The sequence below is a fragment of the Megascapheus bottae genome, chromosome 3, assembly GCF_031878675.1.
Source record: "Megascapheus bottae isolate mThoBot1 chromosome 3, mThoBot2.hap1, whole genome shotgun sequence".
Taxonomy (NCBI): Eukaryota; Metazoa; Chordata; class Mammalia; order Rodentia; family Geomyidae; genus Megascapheus; species Megascapheus bottae.
The window spans coordinates 32,329,760-32,348,241 of record NC_143511.1 but is presented as its reverse complement, the minus strand read 5'-3'; the positions used below and the strand labels follow the sequence as shown (position 1 = coordinate 32,348,241).

The following is an 18,482-nucleotide window of genomic DNA, read 5'->3' as shown; positions in this document are numbered from 1 at the left end:
GGGGCCCCAGGGAACCACCTCTCAAGTGAGAAGACAGGGCAGCGCAAGGTCCCATGTCCCACCATCCCGTGCAGACTTGGCAGGGCCAACAGGCCCCATCAGAAGCGCCGCCGAGGCTGGGGTCCAAAGTGCATGGGCAGGTTGTGCTCCAGAGGCATGTGCATGGGGCCAAAGTCGAAGTTGACACGAACGTTGGGCAGTGGGGGCACATAGGGTGCAGGGACGGGGCCCAGGTTGACCTGGAAGTTGTTGAACATAGGCCGCACAGGAGGCAGGGGGAAGGGTGGGTGCACGAAGGCATAGGGTGGCATGTGTGGGGGATGGAGATTCTGGGGGACAGGCCGAGGGAGGGCTTCCATCCGCTGTACCTTCTCAGGAGGCTTCTCCAGAGGGGGCCCAATGCGCTTGTAGGTGCTCTCTGCAAGGAAGATGGGGTGTAAGTGAGAATAGGTTGCATACATCTCCTGGCTCTTGCCAGAGCTGGGAGGCTAAGGACAGCCAGGAATGGAAGGGAAGACTCCCTCTGCTCCTCCCCAGACTCTTTCCTCCAGGTCCAGAGGGGTTGTTTCCCAGATGGACAAACAAAGCTTCAGTAGTGAAACATCTGCCCCCCTCACATGGAGCAAACAGGGACAAGATTATACCTGCCTATGGGCGTCCCTTCACAGCTTGGCAAGGGACATCACTATCTACTTCCCTTCACAGCCAGAGCTTGGGGGGTGGCTCACACTAAGTCCGGTCCATTCTTTGTCACTTCAGTGGACGAGTAGCCAATGTCTATTAGTTAATTTGGCTTCCAGAGCCCAAACTTACCCCTGGGATCCCTGACTATCAACAAGGGCCCAAGCTACCCAGGGTATGAATGGCTTTCTGGAGCCTGGGTGCAGGGCTAGGGTGGGGAGAACACTTGCCTCCATTCTTTCTCCTCTGCTCTTCCTCAGCCTCCTTCTGGATTTCTTCGATTAGCTTCTCATCATCTTCCTGGAAGAAAAGCAATGGCAAGTATGGGCCCGAAGTGAGGCTTGCAGGACAGGGAGGGTTGAGGTGAAGCACAGCACTCCTGCCCAGCTTCTCAGTATCACCTTCTATCATCTGCTGATATGCTCCCTGGGGAAACTTTAGGCAGACCACCTGGCCCTACCTGTGCCACAGGCTTCTCCTCTGCTCCTCAGCAACACACAGACTCTTTCTACTAGATTGACTGCAAACCCAAGGAAGCAGATGCCCTCTAGAGCTGAGGGCCACCGTCAGGGCAGCCCTGGCACAGTGACTGAACAGATCATTGTGTGGGCGTTTTTCCTGGGGTCTTCAAGAATTACGAGCAGTCAGGCAGGTGAGTATGGTGGTGCTCACCTATAATCTAAGTGGATGGTTGTAGAAATGTGGGATTGAGGCTCAGGGCAAGGCCAAAAAATGAGACCCCATCTAAACAAACACGATGGGCATGATAGTTTATAACTGTCATTCAGGCTATGTGGGAGTTATAGGTAGGCAAGACTATAGTCTGATTTGCCATAAGTTCATAGCTCCCCCCCTTCTCTCTCCCTCGCTCCCCCCCCCATAAAGTAAGCAAGTAGTCAGTCAGTAAATGGGGAGGAACACAGAACAAGTAAGGCAAGAAGAAACTAGAAGACTCACAAGTATCTCCCACATAAAAGCCTCTGAGCCTAACTAACCAGAGAGCTGCTTAGCTTTGGTTGAAACAATACGTGTGACAACTCTGTATTTATTTTCTTAGTGGGAAGAGGGGCTCACACACTCAAGCTTTGAGCTAATGATCCTCCTGATTCAGCCTCTCAAATGCTGGGATTATAGTCATGGATCCAGCTTAACTCTGGGTTTCTCATGCTTATCTGAAAGTACTCAAGGATCTTCTGGATGGAAAGCAGCCCGGGATCTCTCATGGAAGGACCAGGCAGGGGCAGTCTACACATCTACTTAGGTGACTCATGTCATAGCCAACACAATGACACACTAAATGGTTATTATGATCCTCAACGATTCTGGAGTCAGACATTTTGTTCAAAAGATGCTTCCCTGCAAGACACTGCTCTAAATTCATAAAGAAGCTTGGAACCAGTGAGACACAAAGTCACTCAGATGGAATGTCGCCACATAACACACTTCTTCAACCCAGTAGATTTGGGGCCCTGCAGAAGATCTCTGCAGCAACCCACAACAGCCCATGGAATGCTTACTCTGCAGGTCTCAGCCAACAAGCAACAACTGTGTCAGGGAAATTATGGCATCCCCAGTCTTTCAAGCAGAAACTCTGACATGCCTGGGGAAGGGGTGGTGACAAAGGTAGGAAAAATTCCCATTGTGCATGCCAGGAGCTGCAAAGCGCCTGTGCTCATCATGTTCACTTTCCAGTAAATGTGCCCAAATCCTCTTAAAAACCCCACGTGTGGTCTAGCTGCCCTAGAACCACTACACAAGGGGACACATGCCCTCCATACTTGCTGGCAGATCTTTATGGAAGTCAAGAAAATTCTACCATCTGTTCAGAGGCAGAGCTGGAAGCTTATTTGTGGCCAGTGGAAGGCCTAAAAAAAAAAAAAAAAAAAAAAAATCAGCTGGACAAGGTGACTCATGCCTGTAATCCTAGCTACTCAGGGCTGAGATCTGAGGAGATCAGGTTTGGAAGCCAGCATGGGCCTGAAAGTCCATGAGACTCTTCAGTTAAGCACCAAAAAAGCCAGAACTGGAGCTGTGGCTCAAGTGGTAAGAGTGCAAAAAAAAAAAAAAAAAAAAAAAGCTTTAAGATAGTGCTAAGATCCTGAGTTTAATCAAGGCCTAGCTGCTCCCCCTCAACCAAAGAAAGATAAAAAGACTAAAATACAAAGAAACAAAAGAAAGAGAAAGAAAAGTGATGAAAGCTGTGAAGCAGGAGAAGCGCTTAGCAGGACTAGACTTTGGACCTTGGGCTTTTTTGAGATGAAGACTGGCTGGAACCCACCTGAGCCCTGGGCCCTTTCATAGCCTGTAAGCCTCAGATGCATGGTACTGTTGGTTGTAGGAGCTACCTGATGCCTCTGTATCAAGCCAGATTGGGCCACAGTGAATGAATACATGGAATAAGACAGACAGGTTCTCAAACAGGTGATGGTGATGGGTCAGCATCCTCTCTGGCCTCTGGGATACAAGAAGGATCAGGAGTTCTTTAGGATGCTCTCTCTGCACCTTACTTCTTACCAGCCCTATCCCCTGTAAGCTCAGGAAGAACAGTTTCTTCCAATGAATAGGGCCAGACTAAGATGAGAGGGAGTTAGGAACTGGTCAGTGCTTAAGGCACTTCACTCCAGAGAATGAGAGTAACAACTTATTAGACTGGAGTGGAGTGGAGGTTAACCACCTCCTTCAGTGTGTAGTCTAGGCCAGCAATCATGGGACCACATGGCAGTGAGAACAGGGAAGGAAGGGCATGAAGCTCCCTCAGTGGGCCAAGGGACCTCAAATGCAGGAGGTCTGGACAAGTGTCAAGGACAGAGGATCAAAGAAGAATATGGAGTCTGACTATCCACCAGATCTGGAAGAGTGATTTAAATAAAGGAGAGGGTGATTTCCTTCCTTGAATTCCTTTGAGCTTGGCAGGATACAGAGAGCCCTGGCTGACAAAGAAAGTCCTGGCACTTCACCAGCAATGGGGGGAGGAAGGGGAAACAAGAGAGGAGGAAGCAAGGGCCCAGCTGGTCCAGAGACTGGAAGGAAGTAAGGTAGAAATTACCAGAGAGGTTTTAATTAAGAATAGAAAAGCAAAAGCAATCCTTCAACTGTCCCTCAACCACAAAGCCCTACATCTCTGTTACATATCAGGGTCTGCATTGGAGAAAATGCACAAAGAGAAACTGCAAATGGCTTAAGGGGAGAAAGCCTGTTCTGTAGGTCAGCTATTAACAGTAATCACCAGCCACAGCTGGAGAGTTCCCCCCAAGATGGGGGACTGAGCAACTGGCACAGAGCTATTCTTAACAAGGCTTTCCAAGTCTTCCTCAACCCATATCCTAACCTTTTTAGTCACTGGCTAGCAGCTTTGTTTGCCTGCCCTCTGTGGCATAGGGGGAGGGTGGGCAACAGGGAATGGCAAGTTGCCTGCTGCTTCCTCTCCTATGATTCTGGGGGTGGGGTTGGGGCTGGGATCCAGGTCATGTGTGGCCACAGCTGTTGTTAATAAACTTGCAATGATTTCATGAAGGCTTCCAAAGGGCTGAAGATTTAGTTTCAAATTGTTCCCAGCTCAGCTGCAGAGTGCTCAAGAAACAGCAGATCCTAACCCCTACGCCCAGCTATATGTCTGCAACAGGAAATTGGGGAGAGTGGAGAGCTTGAGGAGGAGGAAGCTCACTAGGACAGGCACATGCTGTGCAGCTGGTGCACTGGACTGGCCATGCTGGGGAGGAGCAAAGTTTCTATAGGTTCCATATTGGCCTCTGGTCATCCTTCTCTGTCTACCACTTTCCTTCTCCCTCTCCCTCCAGTCTTTCTTTCCTAGTTATGGGGACTGAACTCAGGGCCTGAGCATTGTCCTTGGACTTTCCTCAAGGCTAGGGCTCTAGCGTTTGAGCCACAGCAACACTTTAGGCTATTTTTTTTTTTTTTTGCTAGTCGTGGGGCTTGAATTCAGGGCATGGGCACTATCCTTGGACACTTTTTTTGCTCAAGGCTAGCTTTCTGCCACTTGAGCTACACAGCGCCACTCCAGCTTTTTCTATGTAGATGGTACTGAGGAATTGAATCCCGGGCTTTGTGAATACCAGGTGAGCACTTTGCCACTAGGCTACACTCCTGGCCCTCTCCCCTTTTTTTGTCAGTTGTGGGGCTTGAACTCTGGGCCTGGGTGCTGTCCCTGAACTCTTCAGCTCAAGGCTACCGCCCTACCCCTGGGCCTGGGCCTTGACCCTGAGCTCAGTTCAAGGCTACCACCCTAACCCTTGAGCCTCAGTGTCATATCAGGTTTTCTTTTTTCTTTTCTTTCCCTTTTGGGTTTTTTTTTTTTTTTTTTAATTTTTTGTGGGTCATGGGGTTTGAACTTGGCCTGGGGACTGTCCCTAAGCTCTTCAGCTCAAGGCTTCCGCTCTACCCTTGAGCCAAGCCCCACTTCCCATTTTCTAGAGGTTAACTGGAGATAAGAGTCTTATGGACTTTAATGCCTGGGCTGGCTTTGAACCTCCATCCTCAGATCTCAGCCTCCTGAGTAGCTAGGATTATAGGTGTGAGCCACTGTAACTAGTGGCCCTCCCTATCTTTTTCTTTTTTGCCATTCCTGGGGACTGAACTCAGGGACTGAGCACTGTCCTTGGACTTTTTTTTCTCAAGGCTAGAGCTCTACAACTTGAGCCACAGCACCACTTCCTACGTTTTCTATGTATGTGGTATACCAAGGAATAGAACCCAGTTCTCCATGCATACTAGGAAAGCATTTTACCACTAGGCCAAACTCCCAGCCCCTTTCCTTCCTTTTTGTGTGCACGTGTGTGTGTCCGCGCGCGCGCGCGCAGTGTGTGTGTGTACATGTATGTGGGCTGGTACTAAGGCTTGAAAACTAAGGGCCTTTTGTGCCCAGGCTGGCTTTGAACCTTGATCCTCAGATCTCAGCCTCCTGAGTAGCTAGAATTATAGGCATGAACCGCCACACTGGGCTTGTGCTTGGGTTTTATTAAGCCTAGGCAAGTGACCCAGATATCATGGTCCTCATAGGCAGAATGAAAAAATGGTGTCCGTCACTCCATGCTGCCAAAGTCCCCCAGTAGCCTCATGGTTTATTGTGTGTGGGTTAGAATACCAAGATTAATTTCTAGAAAAATTCTGAAATGATACTTGCCCCTCCTTAGAACCAACAGTATTCAAAATAGTGAATAAAAATAGAAAACCAGGGCCAAATATGAATGCTGGGTTAAGGTCATATACCTGGGTTAAAAGCTCATGTCTTTACTCTCTTTTGTAGGAAACAAATTTAAGCTGGGAGCATAGCCTAGTGATAGAGTGCATGCCTAACATTCATGAAACTCTGGGTTCAATGCCAAGGTACCACATATACTGAAAAAGCCGGAAGTGGCACTGTGGTTCACTAACCTTGAGCACTAACCTTGAGCAAAGTGTGTCCAAGGACAGTGCCCAGGCCCTGAGTTCAAGCCCCAGGACTGGCAAAAAAAAAAAAAAAAAATAATAAAGAAAAAGAAAAATGGCTAAAACTGAACATTAGTTTCTAGCCTAGATGTGGGCACCTTCCTGGATGGGTTTTTGTCTTTCCTTAATGGTCTTCCTCCAACACTGCAGCCTCAACTGCCTCCCACCAGCACCAGGCTCTCCAGGATACCAAAGCTCCTGAGGGGAGAAGCCAGTCTGAGAACTAGGACTTGTGGCCCAGGGTAGAAGGAAGCCCAGCTTCAGATTCCACCAAGTTTCTTCCTCAATGGAGCAGGAGAGCCAGCTGCTGGAGACAATCACAGAGCTGAGCATATACAAACTCTGAAAGGAATGTACCTCTCCTAACCCGAGTGAGGAATGGAGGGTGCTACTGAGAGCAGGCTGTGCAAGGCTAGCCTTCCTTTCATAGAACAGCTTCAAACAGGTTCAATTCCTCGGTACCATGTACGTGGAAAAGGCTGGAAGTGGTACTGTGGTTCAAGTGGTAGAGCGCTAGCTAGAGTTCAAGCTCCAGGTCTGGGGGAAGAGAGGGAGAGAGGGAGAGAGGGAGAGGAAGAGGGAGAGGGAGAGGGAGGGAGAGGGAGGGAGGGGGAGGGAGAGAGAGAGAGAGAGAGAGACAGAGAGAGAGAGAGAGAGAGAGAGAGAGAGAGAGAGAGAGAGAGAGAGAGACAGAGACAGACAGAGGAGAGAGACAGACCTGAGCTAAAAAGCCCAGGACTGGCAAAAAACAAAAACAAAACGACAAAAAAGGGCCTGGAGTTTGGCCTAGTGTTAAGAGTGCTTGCCTAGCATGCACGAAGACCCGAGTTCAATTCCTCGGTACCACATATATAGAAAAAGGGTGGAAATGGTGCTGTGACTCCAGTGGTAGAGCGCTAGCCTTGAGAAAGCCCAAGAATAGTGCTCAGGCCCTGATTTCAAAGCCCAGGACTGGCAAAAACAAACAAAAAACAAACCCAAAAAAACATGTTGACAAAAACAATTCTCTAGGAGGTTTTCTCATAGCTCAAACCTAGGACAAACAGACATTGGTTTTGTTTTGTATGTAAAAAGAACATGCTGTCACACATACATTTCCAGAATCTACTAGGTGAAGTTCTGTGAATCCCAACAGTGACAGAGTGAGTGCCTAAGCTGCCAATCGGCAGCCACACATGCACAGTTGCTAACATACTGAGGTTGGAGACAGCCCATCGCAGAGGAAGGTCTGCCTCTTTATATGCTAGGACTCAGCACTGCATTCTGACCCCGATCCAGAAAACTGTGGTTTGCTCTGTCTGCATTTGCTTCTGTTTTCCTTTTTCCTTCTTAAAGAAGTTAGCCTATTTCATAAGACTTGGTTTTGGTTTATTTTTGGTAAGGAACAGAGAAAGTTACTATTCACCATTTGAGGCTCAGTACAGTTAGCTGAGGCTCCTAGCAGTCTCTAGTCATTAAAGACTAAGCACACTTTTCTCTACAGGACAAGGACACCTCCCTCTTCCTTGCTGACAATGGGAGATTCTTCCCTTTCCTGCCAGCCCATTAATGAAGAGCAGGCAGGACAGGGTGAGCTTTGTTTCTCAGCTCTGCTGAATAGCTTTGTGTTCTCAGAAGCCCCAGCAGATGCTGGGGTGCAATTCAATAGGCCTCCTGGTGAGAATCAAGGAGACTGGGCTGATCCCTAGTTTGATGGGAACAGGACAAATGGAACAAAATCTTGGTCTATGGTGACCAGAGGAAATTGGAGGGATCTGTTTGCCTGACCTTCCTTTCTAACTTTATTTGAGCCACCACAGACCCTTCATCAGGATGGAAATGAACCATACAGAAAGAAAATGGGGCTAGTGCATAATGTGGCAATGAGACAAAGAGGCAGTGGCAAGAAAGTGAAGTTTCCAAGGAGGACAGAACAGCAGGGAGTAGAGGGTGGTTAGTGGATAGTGCTCTAGTGGGCTAGCCATCGCCTGTGGTCACATTTACCTTGCCCTTTGTTTCTGTGGATAAAATAAAGTGGGAAGAGCTCACTGAAGGAAAAGGCCTATTTCCCAAGGAAGTTATAGAAGTGCTGGCCAGACAGCATGTGAAAGGGAAGAGAATGGTTAGGCCCTATAGAACTGCCTGACACCTGACAAGCACTTCTCACTGGGGGCTATATTTTTTTCCAGCCATAAAAGGAGGCAGGATGGCTGAGGGTTTCACTGGATTGTCAGCTGTGCCATCAGAGCCAGCCGGTCAGCCCCTTTAGGCAGCTTCTTATCCTGTTTACTATACAGTCCCAACATGGCTGCCTGGCCTACAGCTGGCTTACTCCTTTTCCACTGAGGTATTCTGATTGGTACCTTGCTTTAGTCCTGGCTGAGGTCAATTTCAAGGCAGTCCCATAAGATCTGGCTACTAGACCTAGTAATCTTCAACTCAAGGCTATATTCCTACCCCTTGAGCCACAGTTCCACTTTTTTTTTTCTCTAGTGGTTAATTAGAGGTAAGTCTCATGGTCTTTAGTATTCAGGCTGGCTTTGAACTTTGATCCTCAGATCTCAGCCTCCTGAGTAGCTAGGGTTATAAGTGTGAGCCACCACACCTGGCTTCCCTTTCATCATCTTAGGGCAAACATGCTGGAGATTTCCATACCAGAGGTATGGTTTAAAATGTATGGTTTGAGTGGGCACCCAAGAGTTCATGCCTGTAATCCTAGCAACTCAGGAGGCTGAGATATGAACATGGTAGCAAAAAGGTAGACTTTCTCTCTGTCCACCCATGGGGAAAAAAAGCATTTCTGCCTTGTTTACACTAATGTATTTTCCTTTTGTGTTTGTATGTGTGCATTGAAGATGGAACCCAGGGCCTCCCACAATCAAGTGCTCTACTGCTAAGCCAGCCTTAGCTGCTACTTTTAGGCTTGCTCTTATTTGCAGCCATAATGATCCTTTTTCTTTGTGTGTGTTGTTCCTGGAGGCTTGGGTGCTATTCCTGAGATTTTTTTTTTACTTGCAGTTAGTACCATCTTCAGATCTCAGCCTCCTGAGTAGTTAAGATTAGAGGTGTGAGCCACCAGGCTCATGTTCTTTGTTCTGTTTTTTTTTTTTTTTTGTCAAAGGCATTGACCCTCAAGCTGACAGCCTAGGTGCTGTTACTAAGATTTTGTGTTCTAGGCTAGTACTCCACTAATTTGAGCCACAGCTCCACTTTTGGTTTTCTGGTGATTAGAGATGAGTCTTACAGACTTTCCTTCCCAGGCTAGTTTTAAACCAGGACCCTCAGATCTCAGCCTTCTAAGTTGCTAGGATCATAGGCTTGAGCCACCAGTGTCCAGCTAATGTGGTAATATTGAGTTAGAGAATTAAAACACTGGTATTTGTATGTGAGAGTGATGAGAAGCCTGTAATTTCTTTGTCAGGTACTGATGGGAGCATTATGTTGGGCAATTCTCTTCACTGTTCTATGCTCTGAAATACTTCAGATGGCAAAGATGTTTATAAGTTTAAAATTAGGGGCTGGGAGTTTGGCCTAGTGGTAGAGTGCTTGCCCAGCATGCATGACACTCTGGGTTTCATTCCTCTGCACTGCATACACTGGAGAAAGAAAAAAAAAAAAAAAAAAAAAAAGCAGAAGCGTTGCTGTGGCTCAAGTGGTAGAGCGCTGGCCTTGAGGAGAGCCCAAGGATAATGCTCAGTCCCTGAGTTCAAGCCCCAGGACTGGCCAAGAAAAAAAAAAATAAAGTTTATAAGTATATTCTCTAAAACATGAAAATAATTTCCTGGCCCTACTTCTGGCTTTTTCCGTACTGAGAAATCGAATCAAGGGCTTGATGCATGCTAGGTAACCACTCTACCACTAGGCCACACTCCAGGCCCAACAATTTGCCTTTCTGAATCTTGTTTTCTTTTCAAGATGAGGTCTCAGTGTATTGCGTAGGCTGATCTCAAACCCGAGGGCTCAAGTGATCTTGAGAGCCTCCTAAGTAGCGGAGACTACAAGCATGCCCTATCATACATCTTTTGCTTGCTTTCTCCATTTTTCCTGTGGTTATTGGTTCATGTAATTTCCTACACCTTTTCATGAGTCAGAATTTGTTGTGCATATATAAAACATGTTTCACCATGGGACTATGGCTCTTTCCCCTCATTTGCACTTACAGTAGGGTCTGTCCATAGGGAGCACCGTGAGCACTCCTGGCAAGGAGCTCCCGGTGAGCGAGGATGCTGGCAGAAATGGTCGTATCCATTTATAGATACCCGGCATAGGTAGCACATTTGGGCACCACAGCGGCAGGACATGCGGTTACAGCCTTCGGATTTGATGAGGCCAGTCCCACACTTGTGGCATTTTCTAATGCGGGCAGCAGTCATTTTTTCTTCACTGAAAACAAGAACGTATGATTGGAGTCAGCAGGGAAAAAGAAGCAGACAGACAAATACTATAGTCATTAATTTCTTTCCCTATGCAACAACTGCCTGTGGCTTTTATGACATTAAAGAGAAGAGGTTACTTTTGGCGTCTGAGTTCAAAGTTTACTGATTGTATAATCTTGGGTAAAATTCCTAGTTTGAGATTCATCATTTTTAAAATTAATTAATTCCCCCCCCCCTTTACCACTAAACTACATTCCTGGCCCAGTTTTTTTTTTTTTTTTGGTGGGTCATGGAACTTGAACTCCTTGGGCCTAGGAGTTATCCCTGAGCTCTTCAGCTCAAGGCTACCATCCTACCCTTGAGCCAAGCCCCACTTCCAGTTTTCTAGAGGTTAACTGGAGATAAGAGTCTTAGGTCTTTTTGTGCCAGGGCTGGTTTTGAACCTTGATCCTCAGATCTCAGCCTCCTGAGTAGCTAGGATAACAGGTGTGAGCCACTGCGCATGGCCCCCATTTTTTTTTTTTTACAAGTCAAAGCATTTATTTTTGCATAGTTACATTTACTAGGTGTCATACTCTGAGCAGTCAATCATTTTGAACCCAGAGTAGATAGGAATATTATTATTCATATACCTTTGAACAAGACTTAATTACAGTGGTAAATGCAATTTATTTACATGTAAAGGTAAATGCAATTTATGTATATGCAAATTTTCTCTTATACTAATTAATGACCAAACCTATTATAGCCTTTTATTGAAAGATGAGAGCAGAGTAAATAAAGCCTGTTATCTCAGAATGTTTAGTTTTTATCTCTTAATATGCAAGACTTTGAATTTGAGTATTATATTAACCTTAGTTACGTTAGTAATCGAGTGTGGCCAGAGAGCAGTCTCCTGATTTCATGTATGAGAAGATAAATATGATATTTATGCCAATCAAAGTCAAATTCAATTCACTTGTTGACTAGTCCTCTGTTTACTACAAGGCTCTACAAACAATACCCTTTCGAGATGTCAGCTAAGAAAGAAAATACTGTATTTACTCCTCAGCCATCTTCAGGCTAAAAGATGCACGGGGCTTCAGTATATTTTGTTCCATGTGAAAAAGTATGTAAAATTTGGGCACCTTTATATGTCATAACTTATATAAAGCATTGTATGATTCTATGAAAAAATATTTTTTATAAAAATATCACAAATACAATGTCATAACATTAGAGGATGTTTGGCACAAAAAGGAAAGACATCAATCATGTCTCTACACTTGAATATTAACCCAAGGGCAATGTCTGTGGACTATCCCTGTTTCTTTTGCCTTCAGACAATATTCTACAGTGATGCGATGACGAAACACACTTAGCAACTCTGCTCTTTGGTCTTCCTTGTCCAAGTCAGCCAAAGAGGGATTTCTTATGTATGGATACACCGATACATAATTATTTATTCTTAAAGTGTGTACTTTTCAGTCAGAAAAATGAACAGTTTGTAGCTGTGGGTATCTAATTTACATGTAATGTGCTTATTTTTATTTCTTTTGTATTTTATTTCTCTATTTTTGTTTGTTTTCATGCTGCTGTTGGAGTTTGCGCATGGCCCCCATTTTTTAAATTGGGAAAATATAACTTCCTCATGATATATATATATATTTTTAATTTAAATTTTTATTTTTTGCCAGTCTTGAGCTTGAGCTCAGGGCCTGAGCACTGTCCTTGTACTTTCTCAAGGCTAGAGAGCTACCACTTGAGCCTTGGCACCACCTCTGGCTTTTTTCTAAGTATGTGGTACTGAGGAATTGAACCCGGGTCTTCATGCATTTAAGTCAAGCAATCTACCACTAGGCCAAACTCCCAACCTCCCTCATGATATTTTAAGGATTATAGATAGTGACTAGCATATATCATTTAGATAAATAACTTCCCTGTTATGAAATCCCAAAGGCTTGAAATTGAGGGAGAAAATTTGGTGTCGTCCTAAACTATGTGCTTTACATACAGAGAACTGGGACAGTATACCAAACCTCACTTTCCCTGGAGTTTGGAAAACTTGGTGTGGGGGTAGGTGATCTACTAGCCAGGTTGTTTGTAGAATCATCTGACCTGATTTGAGGGATAGACAACTTGAACAGAATGATAGACAGTTGTTTGCCAAGAGCTGCCTGCTATGTCAGCTACTTCCACAGTGCTCTGCTCCAGCCTACAAAGTGACACTTTTCATCTTCCTCTGCTAAGCGGAAGGTACCAATGACAGAGGACAAGGGCTGTGCACTGTACCCTCATCCCTAAGTATGGTTGAAACAGAAAGTGAGTCTAGAGGTTTGTTACAGATAGCTGTACCAGAGTGCAGAAGATCTAATGGTTGCCAGGTGTAAGCTGGGCATTTCTACACCCCAGGCAGCAGCCCACAGTGTCAGTGACTGCTTAGACTACTGATATTAAAGACATGGCTACAGTGTGCTCCTCAGAATCTAGATCACATATCTACAAATAAACAATTGCATTAAAAAGACTATTTATCTAGGTCTCATGAAATAAAGGAAAGTACAACTTTAGCTTGAAAAGAAACACCAGTAGGAAAACAGAGTTTAAAGTGAATTCAGTACTATCAAGTTAGGTTGACTATTTTAGTTATTGGCACAAAACAAAACCCCAATCCTCAAGGTTCTGATGACTAAGTTTCCAATCTGAAAAGCTAGTTCTAAAACCTGACTGTAATTCTGAATAGCACAAACTCCGTAAGAGCCCCTTTGAGATCAGCCTGGCTGGGTTTTTCTTTGGGTAGCTACCTAGGGCTCAGCATGACAAAGAATGGGCTGAAGTGAACCGAGGCTACGCAGACCTTTTCCAAAGGTTTGCAGAGAGGGTTTGTTTGCTTGTTCTATTCAATAAATTGTTTGTCATTATGTGAAATAATAATGGGTATGGCAGGAAAAAGAGAAGGCACTCCCCTAAAGCAGATGAAGAATGCTTAGATGAATACTACTATAATGTTCAAACAGCTGTTCAACACAGCAGGAAGTGCTCAAAACATTACCAGATAGGGGCCAAATGGCCTTGTATCAAAATAAAGCCAGTGGGGGCCAATACCTCTGCAGGAACACAAATGTGAATAGCGAGACTGAGAAGAGCATAGTTGGGCTTATGAAGGGGAAGGGGAGCAGGCAGAGAGGGTGGTCTGGCAAGCAACATCAAAACTAGGAGGAAATAGCCCACTGGATGTGTTTCTAGGGACAAGGCAGGAAGAGAAGCCTGAGCTGTGTGTCTGCTGGACCTTGTGTTGTAACAGGATGGCTCATGACTCTCCTCTAGATAACCAGCTGACCTCCCATGAGTCCAGTGCTACTTCAATCCAAGTTCAGGTAATTTTTCCTTTTTTTCCCCTCCTCAAATCTAGAGCTCTATTTGAGCCACAGTTCCACTTCCGGTTTTTTGGTGAGTAATTGGAGACAGGAGTCTCACGGATTTTCCTGCATGGGACTGGCTTTTGCTCACAATTACAACCACCTGTGAAGCAAGGAGTACCGGTATGAGTTACAGGTGTCTGGCTTTTGTGTCTGTTTTTAGTGCTGGAAGGGCATCTTTGAGATGAGCCAACTTTATAGTGCACAGTACTGTCTGCCCAACTCTTTTCACTTCTGTTTGACCAGCACAGAAGATGGTGTCCTGGAGAATAGTTAATTATTGAGCAGGTACTGAGTAATGTTCCAGATGCTGTTCCTTCTCAGAGCAACAACACAGTTCCTGGCAATTGGTATGTAGCTATTGATCGGTAATATGCTTTTGTTTACTGTCCAGTGCCAGAAACCATTAGCAGTTGACAAGCATCTTATCTGTCATCCACCAGGACAATACTGTGATCTATTACTCAAATGACATGCAACTGTATCTGACTTCCTAAACAGAAGCAGCAAGTACTCAAGGATGTACTAATGTGAAATACGAAAGCACAAAATAGGAGCTGGGTGCTAGTAGATCACGCCTGTAATCATAGCTACTCAGGAGGCTAAAGATCTGAGGATCCCAGTTTAAAGCTAACCCTAGCAAGAAAGTTCATGAAGAGAGGGAAACAGGGACAAAAACACAAGAAGGGGTATCAATATGTGAGAAGTAATGCACATACTTACCTGACAAATGCAACTGTAATCCCTGTATATATTATTCCGACAATAAAATAAAAACAAATCTGCAATCAAATGAAAAAAAAAAATAGAAAAAACGAAAAGAAAAAAAAAAGGCTAGTACTCTGCCACTCAAGCCACAGTGCCACTTCTGGCTCATTTTAGATAAATGTCTCACAGATTTTCCTGTCGAGGCTGGCTTTGAATCACAATCTCCCGATTTCAGCCTGAGTAGCTAGGATGACAGGTATGAGCCACTGGTGCCCAGCTTTTCTTTTTTGAGGTATTAGAATTTATATTAAAGGCTTTGTTCTTTCTAGGCAGGGATTCTACCACTGAATTATGGTTCTAGACCTTTTTCACACTGGTTATTTTTGAGATAGCACCTCACTTTTTGACTGTGCCTGAACTGTGATCCTTCTATGTATCTGTGATAACAGGCACATGGCAGTATGTTGAGCAAAATCTTATAGACTTTTCTATACAGGCTGGCATAGCATATCAATTTTCCTGATCTGATCTCAGTCTTCCACTAGTCAATTACTGGTGAACAAGAAAGACCTGGTAAATTTTTTGCCTATACTGGCCTCTTGATAGTGTTCCAAGTAGCTGGATTATGAGGCAACTGGTTCTTCTTAAATTTTACACTCTCACCATTGTCAATTTCTATCTCATTTAGCAGGGAAAGGCTTTAGTTTTTATTAGATTGGGTCAACTTTGATACTTTCCCCCATCAAGGACCATAACCTTAAACACACTGCAGAGTCTCTTTTGTCATATAAGGTAGACATCTTTGGGAGCCATTATTCTGTTCACTTAAGTTGAGGCACAGAGCATAGTCAGGAATCTCTATGCCTGAGTGATCATGAGCAAGGTACTTGGGCTTGCTCTCTGGGTCTCACCTGCCTCATTTGTGAAGTAAGTATGTTAATACTTATCTGTGCTAGAGACTCAGAGATGGATAAAGGACCCAGACATCATTCTCTGGTTCACCGCCTGTGCAATAAACCTCCTTCCTTACCTATCCTTTTCAAACTGGGCATAAAGTCCCTGGCTAGAGACTCCCATAGTGCTGCCTTGCTTTGGAACTAGGTTGTGTTCATATGATACACATTAATTTCTGAATCATTTACAACTTTCTATTTTCTTCTACTAGAGTTTAAATGTGACCATGGCCCAGGAACAATTATGTGGGTGAGAATGCCACACTGAGGAAATAGTGAGGCAGATAACAGGATAAAGGAACCTGGGTTTTTGAGTGACCTCATGGACCAGATCAGCCAAATCAGTTCAGAAAGACTGAACTGTTACATGAGGGAGAAATGGGCCTTTTCATATTTAAAACACTGCATTTTACTAAGTTAATATATGTGAAATCCTAAACCATATAGAGAAATATTATAAGTAAATGGTTATCATAATTACTGATATAACATTTTGAAGTTTGGGGGCCACTAGAATTCACCAACAAAAATAGAAGCAATATTAGTGCAATCTAATCTAATTAAAATGTGTTGTGAGTGCTTATTTATTTAGACAATAAGGAGAGGGGGGCCAACAATTATTGAATGCATGTGGGGCAGGCATTTTCTATGCACCATTTCACTTCCAAAATGGCTCATGAGGTTGTGGAGAAGAGGAACCATGGCAAGGGCTTGGTTTCTTCCCTTTGATCACTCTGGATTGAAGAGGATTAACCCTTTGTCCTCTCTGCCAAAGGCTGAGGGGTCAACCATACATGCCTGGAGTCATACTACTCACATTGATGTTCGATACTTGATGTCATCCTTTTCAGCCAGCTCTTCACAGGTGAGGCCATTGTGTTCTTTCCAGAGTCCCTGACACTTCCTACAGGTCTCCTGGTGACAAAAGACAAATAAGTTTCTGGTGAGTGGACAACATACAATTTTCTGTTCACCAAAGGCCTGTGAAACATACTTTATAGGGTTTGGAATCTCTCAGAGGACCAATCTCTCTTCAGGACTCTCTCCCCACCCCTCCTTCCTTTCCTTCTTTTTTCCTCCTCCTCCTCCTCCTACCCCTCCTCCTCTTCCTTTTTGGTGGGTCATGAGGCTTGTGCTTGCCCTGGGAGCTGTCCCACCCAGAGCTCTTCAGCTCAAGGATATCACCCTACCCCTGGGCCTGGGTGTTGTCCTGGAGCTCTCAGCTCAAGGCTACCTCTCTGCCCTTGAGCCAAACCCCACTTCCTGTTTTGTAGAGGTTAATTGGAGATAAGAGCCTCAGGTTCTTTTGTCTTGGGGCTGGCTTTGAACCTTGATCCTCAGATCTCAGCCTCCTGAGTAGCTAGGATTACAGGTGTGAGCCACTATGCCCATTACCTTCCTTTCTTTTCCCCAGTCTTGGGGCTTGAACTCAGGGCCTGAGCACTGTCCTTAGGCTTTCTCAAAGTTGGAGCTCTACCACTTGAGCTACATACAGCACCACTGCTGGCTTTCTCTATATATGTGGTACCAAGGAATCAAACCCAGGTCTTCATGCATGCTAGAAAAGCACTCTACCACTAGGCCAAACTCTCAGCTCCTCACGATGCTGTTTCTAAGGAACATTGCAATAGCAGAGAAAAGAAGCATCAGGAAGTGGCACAGAACAGTTTCTCCCTCTCCCTCTCTCTCATCCTAGGGCATGAACTCAGGGTCTGAGTTGGGCTTTCCTCAAGGCTAGTATTCTACCATTTGAGCCACAGCACCACTTCTGGCCTTTTCTGTGTATGTGGTACCGAGTATTTTAACCTGGGTCCTGGTGCATGCTAGGTAAGCATTCTATTCTTAGGTCCGCCTGGAAGAAATGACTTCTTCCCTTGGCTCTCTCCCGTGGACCCTGGAAATCCCCGCCCAGGACCTGTAACCCTGGGAATTGGCATGCCTGGGGCAGACTGGGGGAGGTCCTCTAGTCTAAGGTATTTCCCCATCCTCTGAGATACTCCTGGTCCCCAGTTTTCTCTCTTTAAACCAAAAGAAAGTGCTTGCTCCCATCCCTAGTCTGTGTAAGGCTTTCCGTAATGCTACAGTACACCTGGAAACACCACAGGAGATTGATATGGTCTGGAGTCTTTAAAAAGTGAAGAAGAATGGGCAGCTTGAGGGTAGAATCTGTCAAGATCTTACTGTGAGCTCTAGTCCCCAGTCCTCTGCATGGAGTTCAGGAATAATTTAGATCATCATTATCATGGGCTCTAAGGGAGACCCTGTTACCCATCACTGATAAACATGGATATCATCCTTCACACTTTAGCTTCACTTACACAAACAGAAGTTAAAAATAATTACCACTTTTAAATCTAGATTATAAAATATTTTCATAGGTGCCAGAAACCATCCCACATCAATAAGAATGTAAAGAAACAATTCAATAATCCAGAAATTCCAGCTTCAGATATGTGAGGCAGGTGACTCACACCTGTAATTGAAGCTATTTGAGAGCCAGAGATAAAGAGAATATAGTCTGAGGACAGCTTATGGCAAAAAAGTGAAAACCCTACCTTAATAAGTCAGGTGTGGTGTCATGTGCCTGTGAGCCAAACTGAATTGAGGTCCAAGGCTGACCCAGGATTAGGGCTGTGACTAAAATGGCAGAGTAACTGGTCTAACAAGTTAAGAGGCCCTGGAATTCAAACTCTAGTAATAGGAAAGAGAAGATAGAGGAAGGGGAACAGAGAAGAGAGAAGGGGAGGGCAAGGAAGGATGAGGTGAGCTAGATCTGAATGATGAGTCATTAAAGAACGTTCATTCCACAGAGATCATTGTATGAGATGCTAGCAGACAGAACTGGCAAGTTGGGCCCTGCAATTGGACTACAGATAGTGCAAACAGGTATGGTCTGGCCAGGGCCTTGAGGGGTCTATCAGTTTCAAGTTGGTCCCATAGCA

The 18,482-nt window shown here is 44.9% G+C and overlaps 1 protein-coding gene across 2 annotated transcripts in view; it reads right to left on the bottom strand.

Moving 5' to 3' along the window:
• Rnf216 (ring finger protein 216) overlaps positions 1-18,482 on the bottom strand; it is a 91,259-nt gene continuing 72,777 nt past the window's right edge. For both annotated transcript variants that reach the window (XM_090329813.1, XM_090329814.1), the window contains exons 13-16: positions 16,358-16,455; positions 10,266-10,488; positions 908-981; positions 1-414 (exon numbers count right to left, since the gene is read on the bottom strand). In XM_090329813.1, the coding sequence (XP_090185939.1) occupies positions 99-414; positions 908-981; positions 10,266-10,488; positions 16,358-16,455 (711 nt within the window). In that variant the 3' untranslated portion in view covers positions 1-98. The remainder of the gene's footprint in view (positions 415-907; positions 982-10,265; positions 10,489-16,357; positions 16,456-18,482) is intronic.